Source organism: Alosa alosa, chromosome 22, assembly GCF_017589495.1.
Source record: "Alosa alosa isolate M-15738 ecotype Scorff River chromosome 22, AALO_Geno_1.1, whole genome shotgun sequence".
NCBI classification, from domain to species: domain Eukaryota; kingdom Metazoa; phylum Chordata; class Actinopteri; order Clupeiformes; family Clupeidae; genus Alosa; species Alosa alosa.
Window position 1 is genome coordinate 10,459,515 of NC_063210.1, and position 20,019 is coordinate 10,479,533.

Sequence of the window (20,019 nt, forward strand, 5' to 3'; positions counted from 1 at the left end):
AGAACATTGTCTGGGGTTGACTCTCTGTTTTACCTAAACTGTTTCATTTCAGTTGAACCACCACAATACAGCGATTACATACACACAGTTCCTGCTTTTTGCCTTTTAGGTGTCTGTCATCTTCAGTTACACAAATACAATGATGTATTGGCACGTATTGCAGAATCACTGTGTAATTTTGTCATCATTATCAAGGGAAATGTTTAATTGTGTTGCAATCCAACAATAGTCATGGGGCAGGTCTACTGGACTGACTAAAACAAATATAATTGTGTTTATTGTTCATTAATCAGTAAACTAATACATTTATTTAAATATCTGTAGCTCGTTTTCTACAATCAGCTATATGCACTATAACTGTACTGTGCAACACTTTAAAAACATGAATTGGTCCAAGAGGACTACAGTGCTCAGAGCGAGAGTGAGAGTCTTCTTTTATGGGACGCACCTTCTCTCCGCCCTTGACTTGGAGCGAGAGGTTCTTCAGCACCAGATCCAGCCCCTCACGATACCTCACACTATAGTCCCGGAACTCCACATTCCCCTGTGGAGGCCAGTTTGAGGGGGGCTTCTTATCCTCGATCTCCCAGGGAGCCTAGACATGCAAACACACACACACACACACACACACACACACACACACACCAAACAAAAATAGGGAATAGGTCATACAAATGTTTTCCCACAATTAAGCTCCGCAACCATGAACTAGTCATAGACAAATAGAGGCACACACAATAATGTAAAGGGTCAATGTCTGTTCACTCGTCTTTAACCTGATGGGAGCGCTTAATTCCACATCTGTATGAATGGTAATCTACAGCATGCTACACAAGTCTTGTTCACTTGGGGGTCAGTGCTGCATTGCATTCATGGCAATTATTATCAACATAATATTCATTTAATAACTCTTAAAACTGTTAAAAACACAAATACATATAAACATTTAATATTTGCCACATATTTACTTTTTATTGTCGTTTTATGTAGAGAGAGAGAGAGAAATCAGATTCAAAAATGAGAAATGAATCTGCTCAGAGAAAGAGGTGGAGCCAATGGATAAAGTATTGTCTTCAGAGAGAAAAGAGAAGAGAGAGAGACAGGGAGAGGGAATAGAGGAGAGAGAGAATAAAGAGAGATACTGTAGAGAGAGAGAGAGAGAGAGAGGGAGAGAGAGAGAGAATAAAACAGAGAGAGAGAAATAGAGAGAGAGAGAGAGACATAGAGAATAGAGATAGATAGATAGATAGATAGATAGATAGATAGATAGATAGATAGAGAGAGAGAGAGAGGTTTGGAGAGTCAGTCCCAAGACAGAGACAGAGAGAATTAGATAGATCAGTCTGTGTGTCTCGGAGTATTCCTTTACTCGCTCCACTGCCACTATGTTACTCTCCAGGTCAGACGTCATCCTCACCATCCAGTTCAATGACATAGTGACCTGTGCCACAGACACATTACAGATGCATTATATTTCCGTACAGCCATATATGATGGGGGCTTAATGACTCATTTAAAAGTAAACAATCATCAATAATTATTATACATCATACACAGTTGACTGGACAGGATGTGAGGGCATGGAGGATGGCTTACGATTATTATGATGTATTTTTATTAAGATTAAATTTTTATTGGGGATTTGTGTACCAGTTTTTTACAATCATTGGCTAATACACGGCAGCCAAAAACAAATAAACTCTAAACTGAATGCAGACACAACAACATGACTTGCTGTGTGTGAAGCATCCAGTGTTGCGAACACCTTGTATTAACTTGTCAAACAAGTCTGCAAACTGAACTGAAACGCTCCTGGCTTGTGCTCAGAGAGCAGCACCTGCCGGCTTCATGGAGTAAGTTCCCCTCTAGAGCAAACAGACTTTAAGCTTCAGGTCAAATGACTAGCTGAAGATACATGGTAGGTACACAGAAGCAAACAGTATTTTCATTTTTTATTTGTTTGCTTATCTAATTTTTTTGTTTTGGTTTATTTATTTGACACGGGTGTTGACTGGGTACATGCAAAAAGTATGTATGTATGTATGTACAGTGTGTATGTATGTATACAGTGTATATGCATGTATGTATGTATGTATGTATGTACAGTATGTATGCATGCATGGATGGATGTACGGATGGATGTATTTATTTATTTATTTTTTTATTAAGTTATTTTCTTTGTTTGTTTATTTATTTATTTATTTATTTGGTCATGAGAGCAGGGTTGATTGACAAGCATTGTGCGGACTCACCTGGAGCGCGTAGGACACGGAGAGGCCCACCAAGCTGTCGGTGAGATGGTCCTTCCCCAGAACGGCGAAGAGGGCGGCGAACAACACAATGCAGTTGCCGATGAACTCGATGCGTACGCCCAGCCACCTGTCCACCCACCACAAGCCAACATCAGGATCATCAGCAACCACACAGACAACAGGAGCGGTCAGGCCAAAGGAGGGGCTGACTCATACCCAAACTCTCGCTAAACGCCACCCACGCTGTGGTAGGATGAGTTTTAGAGGTTGCGCAGGGAGTGGAGCTGTACAAGGGCCTGCGTGGGCCTGCGTGGGCACCAAAGCACAAAAAAACCTGCCCATGTTGATGCCCATGCTGATGGCAGAGAACGCAACCACCCACTCACCCTGACTGACAAACCTGTCTGACTTAATATGTTTGTGAAGGTGTACTGTTGTGTGCTGCCTGTATTAGCCAAATTCAATTGGGCCCTGTGGCATAATTATGAGTCACACACACAAACACAATTTGGGCAAATTATAGGCAGGAGGCATTTAAACTGCAGTTTGTTATTGAGTGTGCATGCACTAGCAATGGCCAAAAACTTTACTTGTCCACTCATTGGTTTACTTTTCCACTCTGAGCATTCTCAGACAAAGAAAACAGTCATCAAATCATGATTAATTCCACCGCTATTAAAGTTATTAAATTCTTTGAAATGTATTTCAAGGCAAAAGACTGTTTCACACAGTCATCAAATTAGAAATAATTCCATGGTTGTTACAATTCCTAGTAATTTCAGGACTGACCTACAAAGACAGTTTTTCCTGATATTCATGTTAGGGGAGGGACTGAGACCCACTGCGTGAGTGCGTCCACACCTACCTGTTGGCCACGATACCCGGGTAGTAACTCTTTTGGTTCTCATCCACTTTGGAGTCACTCAGGAGCACGAAGGCGGTGCTTCGCCCGTACGCCCTGATCACGCTAGTACCCGTGATGGTCTCGGAAAAGTGGGAGTATATGGGCGACCTACTGACCGACTCCAGCCGTTTAAGCTGCCGCGACGTGGCAACGTAAAATCTCTATGGAGGAGATTAGGTTGGGGATGGAGGGGGGATGAGGAGAGGGTGAGGGGAGAAGGAGAGGGAGGGATATGATGAAAGAGACATACATTGTGTAAGATCTGCACGTACAGCTGGAAATGTTGGTCAGCAACAGCTACGCTGCTGACACATCAAAGGCAAAAAGGGGAAGACTGAGGGAAACCATTTTCAGAGTAATTATGAAGTCTGAAATTTGAGGAAATTTGAAATCTGTCGAGTGTCAAGTGTCAATGCATAAAATAAGATCCAATTTCATCAATGTTTAACTGATGAGGATGGTTTCCCAAAGTCCTTCTTCAATCATACAATTCATCAGAAATGCTACAGCAGATTCATTACATGGATACATAAATACTAAATATTTTGTAATAGGAGAAAATATAAATGATAAATTACCATAGAATTGCTATATAATTACCATTGATTACTTAACATTGCAATTTTACAGTACTAGTACTGTAGCTGGCAATTTACACAGAAAATTAAAATTCAAAACATTTCCTTTGCCCTTGTTGCACTGAAGAAACTGTTAACTTTAAAGAGTTATGGCCATGTTAAAAGGCCCAGCAGAAAACATGCAAAAAGCATTTGAAAGCAACAACAGAAATATTTGAAAGAAAAGAAGAGGCACAGTAGCTTACCAACATGCAAGAGTATCAAACAGACAAAAGCAAGAATGTGACAAAAACAAGTTGAGGTAGGAGGTAGTAAGCTTAGTATTCCATCAAATGAAGCTGAACTAAGATTCGGTGACCTACTTCCTTAAGATCGGAGATGTTTAGAAGATGTATAGAACTCAGTATCAGATCAGTATAGAACTACTGATCCAAAAACGAAAATCACTACACAAGCAGTAGCAAGGCTAAAAAAAAAAAAACCCACAACCCTGTTTTCAGCTAATGTTTTGCCAGTCAGAGTGGAGTACAGCAGGCCTACATGCACCAAGCCACTGTAAATCACCAGCGGTTTCTTTCAAAGGACTCATGGCCTTCTATTTGATCATGGTTATGGTTAGTTAAGCATATACTCGATATGTGTATGGTTTTTGTCCATGTGTTACCATGGAATCTCCACGACGACAGTCATGGGGCTATACGTTGGGTTAAATATACAATTCTGTTCGAAGTCTATACATTGGCAGCTGATTCAGAGAGAAGAGAAGATTCTCAATCTGATCATTGCCATCATTGCTAGTTAATGATGACGGTTAAGCAGCCAGTTAAGAGAGGGCTCCCAGCGAGTTAAGCTTCTGCCTGATATGGATGGTAGGCATTAGTGAGTTTAGTAGACACATTTGCAATCAAATGTTAACCTAATCTAGGCAAGATGCAGAGAGCCATTTAGAGATACATTAAACCCGTACATCAAAATACTGGTCTGTGACAACAGAGAAAAAAAGTCTACTACAACTACTACGACACACTGTTCTTTCAACCAGACAGTCAGGCAATGTCTATGACAAACTCAAAGAAATCAATTCAAATATGAAAACATATGCACCTCTCTCATCCATAGAAAGAAATATGACTTCAATTGGTATGGAAAGTTATGGAGAAGCCAGTAACAGTTATCCTGCAAGTGCAGCTTCCAACTCTGACCACCAGGGGTGATTGATCTACATAACACTCAATAAGACACCAAACACAGTGTGGTGCTCAGATGGAGGTCTGGTAAAAGAACAGCAGTTTTTCACACAGCTGAGTCAGGGTTCACTCCTTGCTGTTGAACCACGACTCTCTAGCCACTCAAAGAAAAGAAAAGAAAAGAAAAGAAAGAAAATAGCAAAAGATTATCTACTACCAAATCACATGCTACAACTGTGGCAAAAAGACTTCATACAAAAAAAGTTCCATCATAAAATAAGACAAAACTACACAATGATAACACATATGATGTTCTATAGCATGCTTGTCAGATATTAACAAAACAAAAACAACAACAAAAATAAATAAAAACGAGTTAGCAGACGGTAAATTCCTATTTACCTGGACCCACCAATAGAACAGCATTAACGGCACTATAACTATGAAGATCAGAGGGGTGAGGGCAGAACATATGAGCAGCACATCTAGAGTGTACCAGAAAGTGCGCATCCAAATATCAATATTGTCTGGGATGAGCGTGTCTATTGTGTCCACGTCTTTGCTGAAGCGGTTCAGGAGTCTCCCAGTGGGAGTGCGCTCGAAAAAGGCCTGAGGCGCACGCAGCACGCCCTGGAGCATGTGCTGGTGGGTGTCGCGCGACGCCTTCAGCATGCTGTAGGCTCGGCAGAGTAAAGAGGTGCCAATAATCAGCAAACCTGTTTGTGGAGGGTGGAGGGAGGAGGGGGCAAAAGGAGAAGGGAAAGGAGGGGAGAGGGGGTTGGGAGGGACAAATGATGAAGGATGGATTAATTGTTTTTGTCTCGATTTTTTGCTCAGTTGAATTGTTTTTTTTTTGTTGCTTTTTTTGAAGAGAAAAAAGGTTTATTTTAGCAACCGTCTCTTGGCCTGCATCTCCAGAGCTGTAGGTCGAGACAGGTCAGAGGGTAACTGAGTGGGTGGGGATGGGGTTGGGTGGGGTTGGGTGTGGTAATAGAGTGGTGGCATAGGTCTGCTGAATCTGCTTAAGATAAAACTCACTGTTAAAACTGAAAAAAAAAAAATGAAAAGCAAGACTGATTTCTTTCTTATGCCGAGCTTGTCTCATGACCTGCCCCTAATACTGCCTTTCTTCCTTCATTTGTGAACCCGCAATGTAGTCTGCAACACTGGAAATAAGAATATGTGGTAAAAAAGGCACTTCTACACAAGTAAGAACACTTCAAATATCTACTTGCAATTCTACCTAATAGTGACTAGGGGGAGCCTGTGCGCCATTCTATGAAAAGGAAGGAAGAAACTTAGTTGGAGTCATCACATACTCCAAATAGAGGCCACAAATGTGGCTGCTGTTGCTTCACATTTCACCACACTGCCATTACAACTACGCAGCCTTTGTATACCTCATTACATCCTGATCCTCAGAGAGTGTGTTTGTTTTGAATGTGTACACACGTCTGTATTTGTGTGCAAGTGCAAGCACATGAGAGAGGGTGTGTGTGTGTGTGTCCTGGTGTGTGTGTGTGTGTGCTGGTGTGTGTGTGTGTGTGTGTGTGTGTGTGTGTGTGCTGGTGTGTACTGTATACAGAGCAAAGGGGAAGAGAGAGCAAACAGGGTTGCAGCAGGCAGGAAGTAGGCAGGTTGCTGAGTTGATAAAAACGTGCGACTGCGTAGAGAGATGCCATTAGATAAATGCTCTAACAACAGAAAATGAAATGACAGAGAGAGGGGGTGGGGGTGGGTAGAGCCACTGGTCAGGAGTATGACATATCTGAGGAAGACTCCTGCCATGACGAAGCAGCACAGCTGCAATAGAGAGGAAGCTCAGGGGACCCATTAGAAACCTCCAGCTTTTAGGCAGCTCTCCAACTGCGAAAAAGATAACAGTCAAAGAGGAAAGACCCAACACAACACAAAACCAGTGGAGTTCCTAGTTCTCCCTTCTGGTGCTGCTGCTGTTGTTGTTGCTGATGGTTTTGTTTACCTGTACAAAGAAGTAAATGAGAGCCAGGGGGATGATGACCACGGCAAAGATGGGCGTACTGAAAATAATGACAATCATGACAGAGATCGAGTTGAAGAAGGTGCCCAGGAACATGAGTATGGTGGAGGGCAGCGCTTCGTCGATCACGTAGATGTCCTTGGAGAAACGGTTGATGATGCGGCCCAGCGGCGTGGTGTCGTAGAAGGCCTGCGGCGTGTGGAACTTGTTCTCCAGCAGCATCGCGTGCAGCTTGCGCGCCGCCTTGATTTTGCCCAACGACAGGATGAGCGTGGAGAGCATGACCAGGAAGCCTGTGAGTGTGTGTGTGTGTGTATGTGTGTGTGTGTGTGTGTGTGTGTGAGATGGAGGGAGGAAGAGAGAGAGGGAGAGAAGAAGGGAAGAGGAGGAAGAGAGGAAGTGAGGACGGTAACTTCTAAGGCCCATCGCGGAAGAGAGTTTGGGAGGGTCCATTCAAGGAGAGGGGAAGAGGGGGGACCCCGACACATGCAGGCTCTACAGCTGGAGGTGAATTAGGGGTCGTACCATGATTGCAGTGTAAACAAACACACAGCAGGCATTGGCAATTCAGTTTGGGCACATCCACATCATTATCCAGCTGAACTCAAACACCAGCTCACACATCACAAATGCATTACGTCGTCACAACAGGAAATCTATCTGTGCGGAGACCATCAATAACACATACATGTTCAGGCATGTTATCAGCAGATCCTAGCTGTGCACATAAATAAGTTCAGAGGCCACGCTTACTGTGCATGCCAAATAAAAACTAGCGCAGTGCTGCTTGTCTGACCCTGTAAGTGATCCTTGTGAGACCCACATGTCCCAACTACTTCAGGCTCAAAGTTCATCATTAGTGTCAGCAGTCTCTCAAGCATGATTCGAGTGAAGCTGGGACTTTTGTGTTAACACCACAGATGTGTCAGATATGTATTATCTATTATGTATCTACACTGCCTATTATCTATCTATAACTGCCCTAATTTAGCATCAGTGGAAGTACTGTGGTCACAACAGCTTCATGGCTGCATGCATCTGCAAACTCTACAGTAACTCAAAGCAGAGTCTTTTCTAACCATCTCAAACAGCCTGAGTCTCAGCGAAACTCCCAAACTTTTTTTTTTTTGCTTGTGACTAGTAGTGGAAGTCCGAGTAAGTCTTAGTAGGGGTGTGAGACGTGGTAACCCCATTAACTTGCAGAAGAATGAGTAATGCATTTGCACTTGCAAACATTTGCGTGCTGGTTCAAACTCTAGATAGCTTCGGCTGCATGTCTCTTTAAAGCAGTCGGCAACGTAGGCTGAGAAACTGCTTGAAAAGAGCAGTTGTGGGGCAGCCATGGCCTACTGGTTAGCGCTTCGGACTTGTGGTTCGAACCCCGACCAGTAGGAACGGCTGAAGTGCCCTTGAGCAAGGCACATAACCCCTCACTGCCCCCCGAGGGCCGCTGTAGCAGGCAGCTCACTGCGCCGGGATTAGTGTGTGCTTCACCTCACTGTGTGTTCACTGTGTGCTGTGTGTGTTTCACTAATTCACGGATTGGGATAAATGTAGAGACCAAATTTCCCTCACGGGATCAAAAGAGTATATATACTTATACTTATACTTAAGACTCTATACTGCTGTTAATGCTAATGTGGAGTCCCTAGCTGTCTTTGTCCCTAGCAGCTCTGCTTGTAGGGGTCAGAGGGAGGTCATGAACGCGTACCTTGTGTCATGCCCAGTACGGCGTACACCCCCACCCTCATATTAGTGTCTGTCTCCGTTTTGTTGAACTTGGCGTCGTTGGTCCACTGGGTGAGCCAGATGTTGGCGCCGATGGCCGAGGCGCTCTGGCATCCGTACAGGAAGCAGATGAAGAGCGAGAGGAGAGGCCCCACCGCCTTCACGTACTCCAAGTACACCTTCATCTTCACCTGTGGATGCACACACACACACACACACACACACACACACACACAGAGAAAGACATACACACACACACACACACACACACACACACACACAGAAAGAAAAGACACACACACACACACACACACACACACAGAGAGAAAGACACACACACACACACACACACACACACACACACAGACACACACACACACACACACACAGACACACAGACACACACACACACAGACAGACACACAGAGAAAGACACACACACACACACACATACACACAGAGAGAAAGACACACACACACAGACACACAGAGAAAGACACACACGCACAAGCATACATGCATTCAAACATGAGCCTAAAAAGCTTTGACATCTTTGAATTTCATTTGCAAAGGAGAGGCAACATAACATGAGTCACACGAGGTCTGTGATGATAAAGGTTTGTGGTAAATAATCTGATGAACAGTGCTCAACATCGCCCACTCAAACACAGCCTGTGTAAAGGTTAGGGGTAGTTAAAGCACCAGTTGTGAAACTGGTGATGCATACAGACTGTTCATGGAACGTTCCAACTCTGCTCTTTTCTTAACAAGCAAATTACATCTTCATTATTTCATTTATGAAAACGTTTTGCGTTTTCATCTTTTTAAATCACAGATGAAATGTTAAAACTCTTGAGTTTTAGGAAAATAGATGCACTGTATGTGTGTTCCTGCTACCATTGTTTGAACATGTAAGACGTGTAAAGATATGTGCAAATTATGGACGCTATCATTATCCAAGTGGCAAATGTTCCAGTTGGCGCACGGCTGTTGGGGGCTGATAGACGGACAGACAGCTAAACAGATGGACTGACAGACTGATTAACCAGAGAGAGTCTAAAGGACACAAGCCCAATCTGGCCTGTCTACACTACGCACTTAACGCTCATGTTCCTCCAAATTCAGGATTTAGAAAAGCCAATTATGCTACCCCTCTGGCTAAAGCGATTCTCCCCGGGTCAATAGACTCAGCTTCTGGCTCGAAACCCAGCTCTCCTTAGGCGCAGTCTCTTCGTAAGTGTGAGTGGTCGATGCTGGCCCCATGAGGGGGCACCGTTGCGTCAGCTCACCTTGCCCGTCTCCGCTGTCTCGGCTTGGATGAGTTTGTCCACCTTCGGTTCCGTCTTCTCCGCCGTCGGTTCCGCGTGCTTGAGCTCGCTGCAGCGCCGCTTGCGGATCGACTTGGACTTGGGGTTCTCCCCGTCGGAGGACATGATACTGATCTGCCTGCCAGGGGGGATGGGGAGAGAGCAGAAAGAGCTTAGAAGACAGTGTCTTGTCATACATAATGAGTTGACGGTCATCTTCAAATTTGCAGTGGACTCTTAATTTTCAATATGACCGTCAGCTCATCTCTGTCACTCAGCAACCGTAGGATGACTAGTTCTGCCTAATAATCAGAATCTGGTCATGGGTAGGAGGTATTATAGGATAAATACCTCATGAACTGTCTGCGTGCTTCATTGACCACTGGCTCGTTGTCCACCATATCTGTGTGGTTGCTAAGTGCGTCGTCAGGGAATGACTCGTCCTCCTCCTCGATCATCTCCACTGGTGGTCAAAGTAGAGAGTACAGAGCGGGTAGTGTTAAAACACACACACAAACACATACACACACACACATACACAAAAAAGTCGATACGTAGAAAATGTACTGGTCATTTCATCCTCTATGATGTCTTCCATCGAGTAGTTCCTGAGGAACTCTGCGAAAGCTCCATTCTGCTTGAGCAGGTCCTGGAAGGAGCCCATCTCTGACACTCGGCCATCTACCATGACCAGGATGTTGTCAACCTGCGGCAGGAAGCTGATGCCATGCGTCACCAGAATCCGTGTCTGCAAACACACACACACACACACACACACACACACACACACACACACACACACTATCGTCAATGCCAATGTGACACTTAACAATAACATTAACAACCAGTGCACAAATCCTTGTCCCTCTGCACTCCTGAGACAAAAAACAGGAGAGACCAAATCCTGCTACTGACACCCCTGATTCCTGCCGGTACCTTTCCCTGAAGTGCCCCCTCGGGGCCGATGACATGGTCGAAGATGTGCTTGGCCACGTGGGCGTCCACGGCTGACAGCGGGTCGTCCAGCAGGTAGACATCGGCGTCGCTGTAGAGCGCCCGCGCCAGGCTCACCCTCTGCCTCTGACCGCCAGAGAGGTTGATGCCCTGTGGAGGGAATGGGATCCAAGCGGAGTGAAGAGAGTTAGAATAATCAGCATGACAGCTATCAACTTCAAATATTCCAAAAGGAATAGCAATCTGCATTTCATTGTGTTCAATTGTGTGCCTTTCTAAAGGTATAGTTGTATCATAGTACAGTATAGTTCTGTTATCCAGTGTGGGGTTATTCATTGGGAAATTGAACACACGTTGACACTATTTTCTATATCTGTTCTGTCTGTTTCCAATGGCATAACAGTTCAAATCTACATGTAAAACGCACATGAGATTGTTGGACATGTGACAGGGGAAAATTACACAACGACAGGCTCCTTCATACGGAGGAGTTTTATAAGTGACCACTCATTTCACTCCTCTTTGCTCCGTTACCTTCTCCCCAATCTCCGTCTGGTCGCCGCCCGGAAGCACTTCCAAGTCGGTGACCAGGGCACAGGCCTCCAGGACGCAGCGGTACTTCTGCTCCACGTAGGGCTGGCCAAACAGGATGTTGTCCCTCAGCGTAGCGTTCTGGATCCAGGCTTGCTGGGGCACATAAGCCACTGAGCCCTGCAGAGCGAGACGCACGTCAGCAAACCTCCAGCGTACCAGGCTTCAAGCTACTTAACCGTCTTTCCACTTTGATCATTAATTAACCATTAAAGCTAATTAACCCTTAGAACCCTAAGCTGTTTTTAGGGCATTTTCACTACCTTTATTCATATTACACACATATTATATATTGTTTTTTTCAGCAGAGTCTAGGCTGTCCAGATCATTTCATGTATTAGTACTAGCATTGATTTTATTTTGATTTTTAAAGAATTAAAATATAAAAATCATATTATAACAATTCTTATATTTTGACCTGTATCTCACCACAGCAAGCTCATAGCTCTACATGCATTTCATGTGTGTGTAGGGCAGACTGTCCTGAAACGGGCAATATAATTGCCATGTTGGAGGGATACTCTGGGGCTGAGCAATTTACAGAAATATGTGGTGTGTGATTTACGGAAATAAATGCGATCACAATGCGATAATTCAAACGAGAGTAATGGGTGCGCAGGTGAACGCAGAGAAGTATAGACTGTAAATATGATGCAATTGGATTTAATTTCATGATTTTTTAATTTTCATACTTGATCGTACAGACAAGTGCGTAGTCTCTTTGAAAAGCCCCACTTCTTCTCTGTCATGCAATAAAGGTTTTATCTCATTGCGATGAACAGTCGCGGAGAAATGTAACAGAGAAGAAAGGGTGTTTTTTTTGACGCGCTTTGCGTCAATCGGGTTCTAAGGGTTAAGTGCTTTTTACAAGATCCATGACTCAGCAGATTTATACACTGCCATGCTCTGCTTACATTGTGGATAGTGGAAACAGGGATTTCAAATGGTACTCAGGCTCCCTGTTTAGACGTTGGTCATAAATTCAGGAGACACACCTGGTTTGCCATGTCCAGTGTGGTATGCCTCAAGCTCATTATTGGACTTCCTACTTAACTTATTAACTGATCGACTAATGAAATTAATAAAGGCCTTGCACTGCATACGAACACGGTTTCTTGAATCACTTTCCTCCCCTGTGGTCCACAGACCACAAAAAAAGAGACAATTTCTCCATTCCCTGTGTGACCCTGTGGTGAAATAGCTAGTGAGTGCAAGGATCAAAAATAACCCACGCTAGCGAGAGGCAGTTCAATTTAGCTCCTGTATTCCCCAATAGCGGTGCACTCTGTTACAGGGTTGGCTGAGGCCGTGTCCTGGCCTGCCTTTCATCCACTATAGAGCCACTACAGAAAAAAAGGCTTTTAACCTCTCCCAGGAAGAAGAGAGAGACAGAGAAAAAGAGAGAGAGGGTGTGCTTTGAAGATTCGACTTTTGAGGCCTGCCACACTGTCTTGTGACGACGACACACACAACAATTTAACAAGGTTTCAGGACAGGTTGAGATGTGAAGACTAAGGCATGATGCGAATTGCGCTTGTTGTTTTCTTCTTCAATTTGATAGATACAATTATTTTAATCATTTTTATGAACATATCCATAAATGATATTACACAATAAAAAGGCTATTCTAGTTGTTTTATTACCAATAAGGAATGTTCAGTTTCTGGGAAGGCCATATGGGGATATCATGTTTGGTGTATAATTTAGATTGCAGCGACCAGTGACGTTTATTCAAGCTAATGACACCCCTAGGGCATTGCTTCCATCAGTCTGCACACTGCCCTGGCACCGCTGGTTCTCTGATGCTGGCACAGCGGGCACGGCAGGCACCGCGAGAGTGGGGTGTTCAGATGGCACGCACCTTCACCGTGATCTGCCCCTCCAGCTTCTCCATCTCCCCCAGCAGGGCCGAGACCAGGGAGGACTTCCCACAGCCCACGTGTCCCACCACAGCCAGCAGCGTGCCCTGGGGCACCATCACATTAATGCTGGGGATGGAGAGACAGACAGACAGCTCGTCAGAGAGACAGACAGAAAGAAAGAAAGAAGGATATCACAGGAGGACTACAAAGGCACAAAGACATCCCATTAACACAAGGGACGGAGAGACAGACAGACAGCTTGTCAGAGACAGACAGGAGATATCACAGTGCAGGCACAAAGTCATCCCATTAATGCAAAGGACGGAGAGAAAGACATCACAATGTGGGTTTGAAACAGCAAGAAAACACGCTAATGCTAGAGGCACCAGAACCAACACCTCGTGGCAGGAGGTGAAGAAGACCGCACATGACCGGAAACGGTGGAGACACTTCACTGAGGCCCTATGCTCCCGTAGGGGCGAAGAGGATTAAGTAAGTTAAGTTGAGCTAGAGGCACGAGTTAATCATCACATATTGTATAACACATCATCATATATTGTATAACTCATCATTGCAGACATGTTAGCGCGCATGTTAGGCTATCGTGAGAGACATCACCTTGGTGCTACACACATACAAATCATGATGGGAGTTAGAGACATCAAGTAAGGATTACACACACAGGGAATGTGACAGAGCAGCTGCACACCCTGTAGACATCACGCTATGCCAGAGACAGAGGCACTGCATGGGAACAGGAACATCTACAACAGGACTGTGGACAGACAGACTTTACTATAGGACAACATTAAAACAAGACTTAACAGAAAGGCATTATAGAGCGACGACTGGGATCAGATTGGGACTAGAGACATATGGAATCAAATTAGCGCATGACATAACCATATGCTGGGACAGCAGACAGACAAACGTCACATAAGGACAGAAAGAGGAGGCATCTTCCCATACATAAGTCTACAGAGAAGAGGAGGGAGGGAGTACACACAGGCTACAGATTAAAACGTATATGAAATGTACTGCGAGTCACTTTTGGAGGAAAGTGATAAATAAATGACTTAACATCAGTGCATCGACATGCAAACATGACACGATAACAGTACACTGGAGACAGTCATTCATAAGTCGGTCACAATTAGTTCCAACTTGATTCATGGCTCTATTTGATTTCCGCCCTGATTTAATTTGATTCAGTTAGAGTCGGGTAAATACAAACAAATTGCATTGGAGTCGCTTGCTTCCCTCCAGACAGTGTGGCAAAGCTGGGTTGGTGTGTCCACAGAACGAGTTTCACACATCTCTATTGTACCGCTGTTCCAGAACAGGCATGAGAACAAGGCGGAGCATGACTAATTGTGCGCTGGAACACATGGGAGGTCAGCCATATGCCACTGTGGATTTGAATGCACTTACAAAACGTCACAACATCTCCACAAATGTTTACTATTTGAGTACTTGGCAATATTACTTTCAACTACTGTACTTTAGTGAGGTGCCAACAAGCCCTTTACTGATGAAATTACCTGTTATGTACTGTGAGATGCTTAGAAAGAAAGTTGTTTGCTAAATGAGTAAATGTAAATTGTTTGGGCAGGGTTGTGGGGTTGGTGGATGGTTTGTGGGGTCTTACTTGTGAAGCGTAGTGGGGTCTTGCTTGGCCCATGAGTACGACCCATTGATGACTGCCACAGCAAATTCTGAAAGTGAACAGCAGTGTTGCTTTAGTCAGTGAAGACACTGGGATTTTTTAGTTAGTTTATGATTATTCATGTGTGTGTGTGTGTGTGTGTGTGTGTGTTTTCTTCATTCATATGCATGTATGTTCTATTTTATTTTATTTTATAATTTAAATAAATTGACTTTGAAGATTTGAATTTAAGAGAGTGAGAGAGAGAGAGAGAGAGAAGAAAACAAGCTAAAAAATTCATGACTCAGCATAAACACAGACTGTCGGACTCACTTCCTTTCACTCCATGGTGTGAAGAGCATTCTCACAATGACTATACAAAAATAAGAGACCCACGGTCAAAAAAAGATTTTATAACAATACTAACCTGCCAAGGGAGGTTTTCGGGTTGCCTGATGCCAGAAGAACAAAAGGGGATGTGTGTGTGTGTAGGCGTGTATGTGTGTGTAGGTGTGTGTGGGATTTGTGCATACCTGAGCCGGTGTGCTTTCTGTCCACGGCTTCAGGGTCCAGCTCATCGTGACTAAGAAAATCCTGGATTCGCTTCAGAGACACGCTGGCCTGTTCATCAGGGGGTCAACAAGGGAAGCAAAACAGAAAAGGGGAGAGAGAGAGAGAGAGAGAGAGTGAGAGAGAGAGAGAGAGAGAGAGAGAGAAAAAGAGAGAGAGGTGGGGGGAAGTGAGAGAGAGACAGAGAAAGAGAGGTGGGGGGAGTGAGAGAGAGAGAAAGAGAGTGAGTGAGAACAAGAGAGGCATTTTGGATGATTGATGAAGATGTCTCTGAGCAGAGCGAGTACTATTTGAATAAACAGTTCTTCCTTCCCTTAAACAAAGCAGCAATCTCACACACATACATCCCTACTCCAGTGAGTCATCCACGTCCAAAACTAAACTAGGCATCTGGCCACTGCCGGGTTTGTGTTCAACATGACCAGAGCGTTTACAAAATCAAAACACAGAATCTGTGTTTGCGGTGGCGGAGAGGCTCTTACTTGCACAATGCTGCTGATGACCTGGGGTAGCATGTTGAGGGGGAACCTGAGGATATTGAACAGGGCCAGGGACACAAAGGCCTTCTGAGCATCCAAAACGTTGTTCTCGTCCACTGTTACATACACGGCAAATGATGTCAGGGCGACCTGAAAAGAAATGGACAAACAGGAACAGTGAGATAAGTCCTCTAGTGTTTTTTTTAATTCCACCATTAACCAATCCAGTCTTTTCAGAGTGACTACCACTAAGGATTAGATTTAATCACAAAATCCATTTGCACATTTTTTTGGGGCTGTTTTTGTCTACTCCTGTTCTCATCCACTTAACTGTTTTTGTGTCCCCTGATTTTTCTTCAGTTGTTTTTTTTTTTTTTTGACGTGCGACTGGAGACAATTCAATATTCCTGCATGTTTGGTTTTAGATTTTTTTTTTGACATGCGACTGGAGACAATTCAATATTCCTGCATCAGAGGTCTTTGAAACCTGGCTCACAGATAAGGGTCTCTGAGGGACACCTGGTGTTTTGTTTGGACATGCAGCAGTGGATCTAAACACACACTCGCCACATAGCCGCTCGATGGTTCGCTCATTTTCCCTCGGTCTGACCATTGTGAATCAGCTAGTTGCTGTTTTTCTCCTCGGCTGCCCTAGACATACTCTTCTCAGGTGCTCACGACACCAAGTAGGGACAGCTTGGCCTTTCCTTGAATCTCTGACCGAGGTAAACATTAGCACCCCTTCAGAGAGGAAAATATTGAAAAGAATGTATAGGTGTCCTTCCACCACATGAAGCTGTGGGACTTTGCAGTGGCGCAAAGGTTTATAGGAGCAGCCTACTGATTGGATCTTTGTCTTTTGCATTTCCAATACGATGTGGAGTCTCTACTGCCAGCAACAACATTAAAGCACCTCATTTGAGTTCACTTTGCTTCACTTCTCATTTGGGTTCATCACACACAGACACACACACACACACACACACACACACACACACACACACACACACATAGTCTATATACACAGCTCTGGAGACTACTGGACATTTCTCTGATATCATCCTAAGGTTGCTGAGTGACATTCAAATGAGTTGACGTCATATTGAAATTTGCAGTGGTCTCTTAATTTTGAATATGACGGTCAACTCATTCTGCAGACTTTTGCACAGTACAGTACTGTACACACACACACACACACAAACACACATATACACACACACACACACATTTATGTATGTATTTGAATTGACAAAAAATAGAATTTCCAATTCACTCAGAAATCAACATGAAAGAGGCCAGTCAAATCATTATTTACATTCATATTCAGTGCCCTCCAGAATTATTGGTTTGCGGCTTCATCACCATATTTGATTGGCAGTCATGGGCCAATAAAGTGGAATTAGAAAAATCTGACAAGTATCGTTTGTGCGGCTCGGTCTGAAGATCATCTCCGCCAAGTTCTGTGAAAATGAAATGAAATTTGTGACCGCTGAAACTTTTCGTAGAGTTTGGACCTGTTAAGTTGACTAAAAACAGGTATTTAAAAAAATCATCTTTTGGTGATTTGTTGCAATTCCACAATGCAAGGGAAAATCCAACCTTAGCAGATTTATTCTGAGAAAAAGGAATATCTCAAAAAAATAAATATTTTTCTTAACAAAAACACATTGTGAGATTACAATAAATTCCCAAAGGATGATTTTTATTCCTGTTTTTTGTCAACTTTACCAAGGGTGCCAATATTTCTGGAGGGCACTGTAAGGTTAACTAGTTGCTGTTTGTTATTATTTAAACCAGACGATAGAAATAGGCCGATGATACTTCTCGCCACTCAGGATGTCCTCACCATGAAAGGGGCGGATGTCCAGGCCATGATTGAGACTGCGCTGAGGTAGGCAGTCTTGCGCAGCACACTGAGCTCCTTCCGCCGAATTTCTAGAACCTTCTCCTGGAAGGACTTCTCCCAGGCGTAGAGCTTCAACACTTTGATGCCATTCAGGATTTCATTCATCAGCTTGATGCGAGCGTCTTTGTACTGCATTTGCTCAACCTATCACAAAAGTCAAAATTGTTTCCACGATTCATTACTCACTCACAACAATCAAATGTTCAACTATTTCAGACAATATGTTCTGATATACAAAATATGCACATAGTATTTTATTTCTACATACTGAGTACACAGATAAGAAGAAGCTAATACAATTTACTGTCAAGGCATATTTTACAGTATTTTCATAGTATATTTTAAATGGATAAGATTAACACCCCAGTATACAAATAAAGCTATGCAAAGCCATTACAAGTACCGTAAGCTTTTTTATTATTATTATTATTTTTATTATTATTAATTGCGCAACTTTTAGGTTGTGGGGGAGCAGTTTGATGCAAGCTATTGCCTTTCAAGTGCTTAAGCCCTTTGAGTGATTACTTCACATCACATTTTATCACAACTCTTAAGCCAGGTAGATCAGCTAATTAGTGAAATCACCTGTGTTAAGCGCACAGGCAGAACCAATACATAGCAGGACTTTTACTTTCTGAAGCTGGACTCTCTGCATTTTATAGCTATACAGGTTGATCCTGCTACATAAGAGGTGCTTATATGAGAAACATGGTTTATTTTGCCTCAGTTGTATTAGCAAGGTGAAAAAGCAACCGGTAAGTGAGATTATAGCACTATATCTTAAAAGTCCCAATACATGCGTCAATAAAATTTGTTTCGTATATACAAAGTGTAGACAAAGTGTATGGGCTTTATTAGTGAAATATAAACAATGTCATACATCTTTTCCAGTTGTTTTCCTCAACAATCAAACTCAAAGTGGTAGGTGTAGGAACAACTCTCTCACCTGGTAAGCTCTGGTCTTCATGGCAATGGCTGCATTGAGGGGGATGAGGAGAATCATCACTGCAACCCCAGCCAGGACAGATGGGCCCAAATTCTACTTGACCCAAAAACAGACACAAACAACACATTATTTAGCAAGAATTAAACTAAAATGCTTTTTATCAACAAATTAAATAACAATGTTTATAATAATTGTTTTAAATAATAATTTTTAAGAAAAAGAGGGAAAAGACAGAGGGGTGACTGTCAGTAATAGCTTTGCTGTGATAGAGTGCTGAGTTTTGTTGGCACACTTGTAGTTTCGGTGATGAGTTTGTGTGTGGTAGATAGTTTTGGTGTGATGTAGGTAATTTTGTTGGGACACAGGTAGTTTGGGCGAGATACAGAGTAGGGGCACTTTGGTGAGGCAGAGTAGGGGCACTTTGGTGAGGTGCTGGTCATCGCGGGGTATTACCTGCCAGAGGAAGAAGAGAGCCAGCACAATCTGCAGCGGAGCTGACCACAGCATGTTGAGGAAGGTGGTGAGGTCCATGAAGCGCTGGGCGTCCACAGACATCAGGTTCACCACCTCTCCCACCGTTGATGACCGCTTCGCCTCATTAGTGATGACCAGCGACTAGAAAACAGACAGTTTTTACAGTTGTGACCTTCTATTCATTCATTCATTCATACATTCATTCATGTCAATCCCTCATTTATCTAGTATTGTAATCATGATGCAATTGATCACGTCTCCCCTCAATAATGAGTGTGAAGACATTTCCGGAAAGGTACTGGCTTGATGAAATTCATTCTGGACTCTCTATCCGACCACATAAAGACCTCGGGATACTTCGGTTTGGCTTTAGGGACCCTCTACTCACTACCACGTAAGTGTAATGTTGTTTGGAACTGTAGAAGAGGTGTAAAAATAGCGTTTTGTAGTGGCGAAATGACATGCCTCGGTCACTTCCAGGCTAACGAGTTTTGACTAAAAACGGTAAAATTGAACTTTCTCAAAACACATCCGAATTACATGATTTGGATGTCAACTCAACGTATGTACTCCCAATCATCCGTAAATTGATCTAAAGTGCATTTTACTCCGGATAATTCCTTTAATCAATAGAATC

General features: G+C 43.4%; 1 protein-coding gene across 8 annotated transcripts in view; it reads right to left on the reverse strand.

Moving 5' to 3' along the window:
• The window catches only part of abcc3 (ATP-binding cassette, sub-family C (CFTR/MRP), member 3), a 48,647-nt gene that overhangs the window by 3,120 nt on the left and 25,508 nt on the right, over positions 1-20,019 (reverse strand). The window contains exons 10-27 of one of the 8 annotated variants that reach the window (XR_007192316.1): positions 19,362-19,523; positions 18,909-19,001; positions 17,903-18,106; positions 16,060-16,206; positions 15,541-15,628; positions 15,011-15,077; positions 13,362-13,488; positions 11,444-11,620; positions 10,892-11,059; positions 10,523-10,703; positions 10,307-10,418; positions 9,938-10,094; positions 8,632-8,839; positions 5,324-5,637; positions 3,118-3,317; positions 2,253-2,379; positions 1,340-1,441; positions 449-597 (exon numbers count right to left, since the gene is read on the reverse strand). Coding sequence is in view for 6 of the 8 variants with exons in the window: in XM_048232592.1 (XP_048088549.1) it covers positions 449-595; positions 1,322-1,441; positions 2,253-2,379; positions 3,118-3,317; positions 6,903-7,213; positions 8,632-8,839; positions 9,938-10,094; positions 10,307-10,418; positions 10,523-10,703; positions 10,892-11,059; positions 11,444-11,620; positions 13,362-13,488; positions 15,011-15,077; positions 15,541-15,628; positions 16,060-16,206; positions 17,903-18,106; positions 18,909-19,001; positions 19,362-19,523 (2,796 nt within the window). In the remaining 2 variants the exon portion in view is untranslated. Of the gene's footprint in view, positions 1-448; positions 598-1,321; positions 1,442-2,252; positions 2,380-3,117; positions 5,638-5,660; positions 6,788-6,902; positions 7,214-8,631; positions 8,840-9,937; positions 10,095-10,306; positions 10,419-10,522; positions 10,704-10,891; positions 11,060-11,443; positions 11,621-13,361; positions 13,489-15,010; positions 15,078-15,540; positions 15,629-16,059; positions 16,207-17,902; positions 18,107-18,908; positions 19,002-19,361; positions 19,524-20,019 lie in introns of those variants that run through there. The other 7 variants (XR_007192317.1, XM_048232592.1, XM_048232590.1 and 4 more) reach the window with 7 other exon arrangements.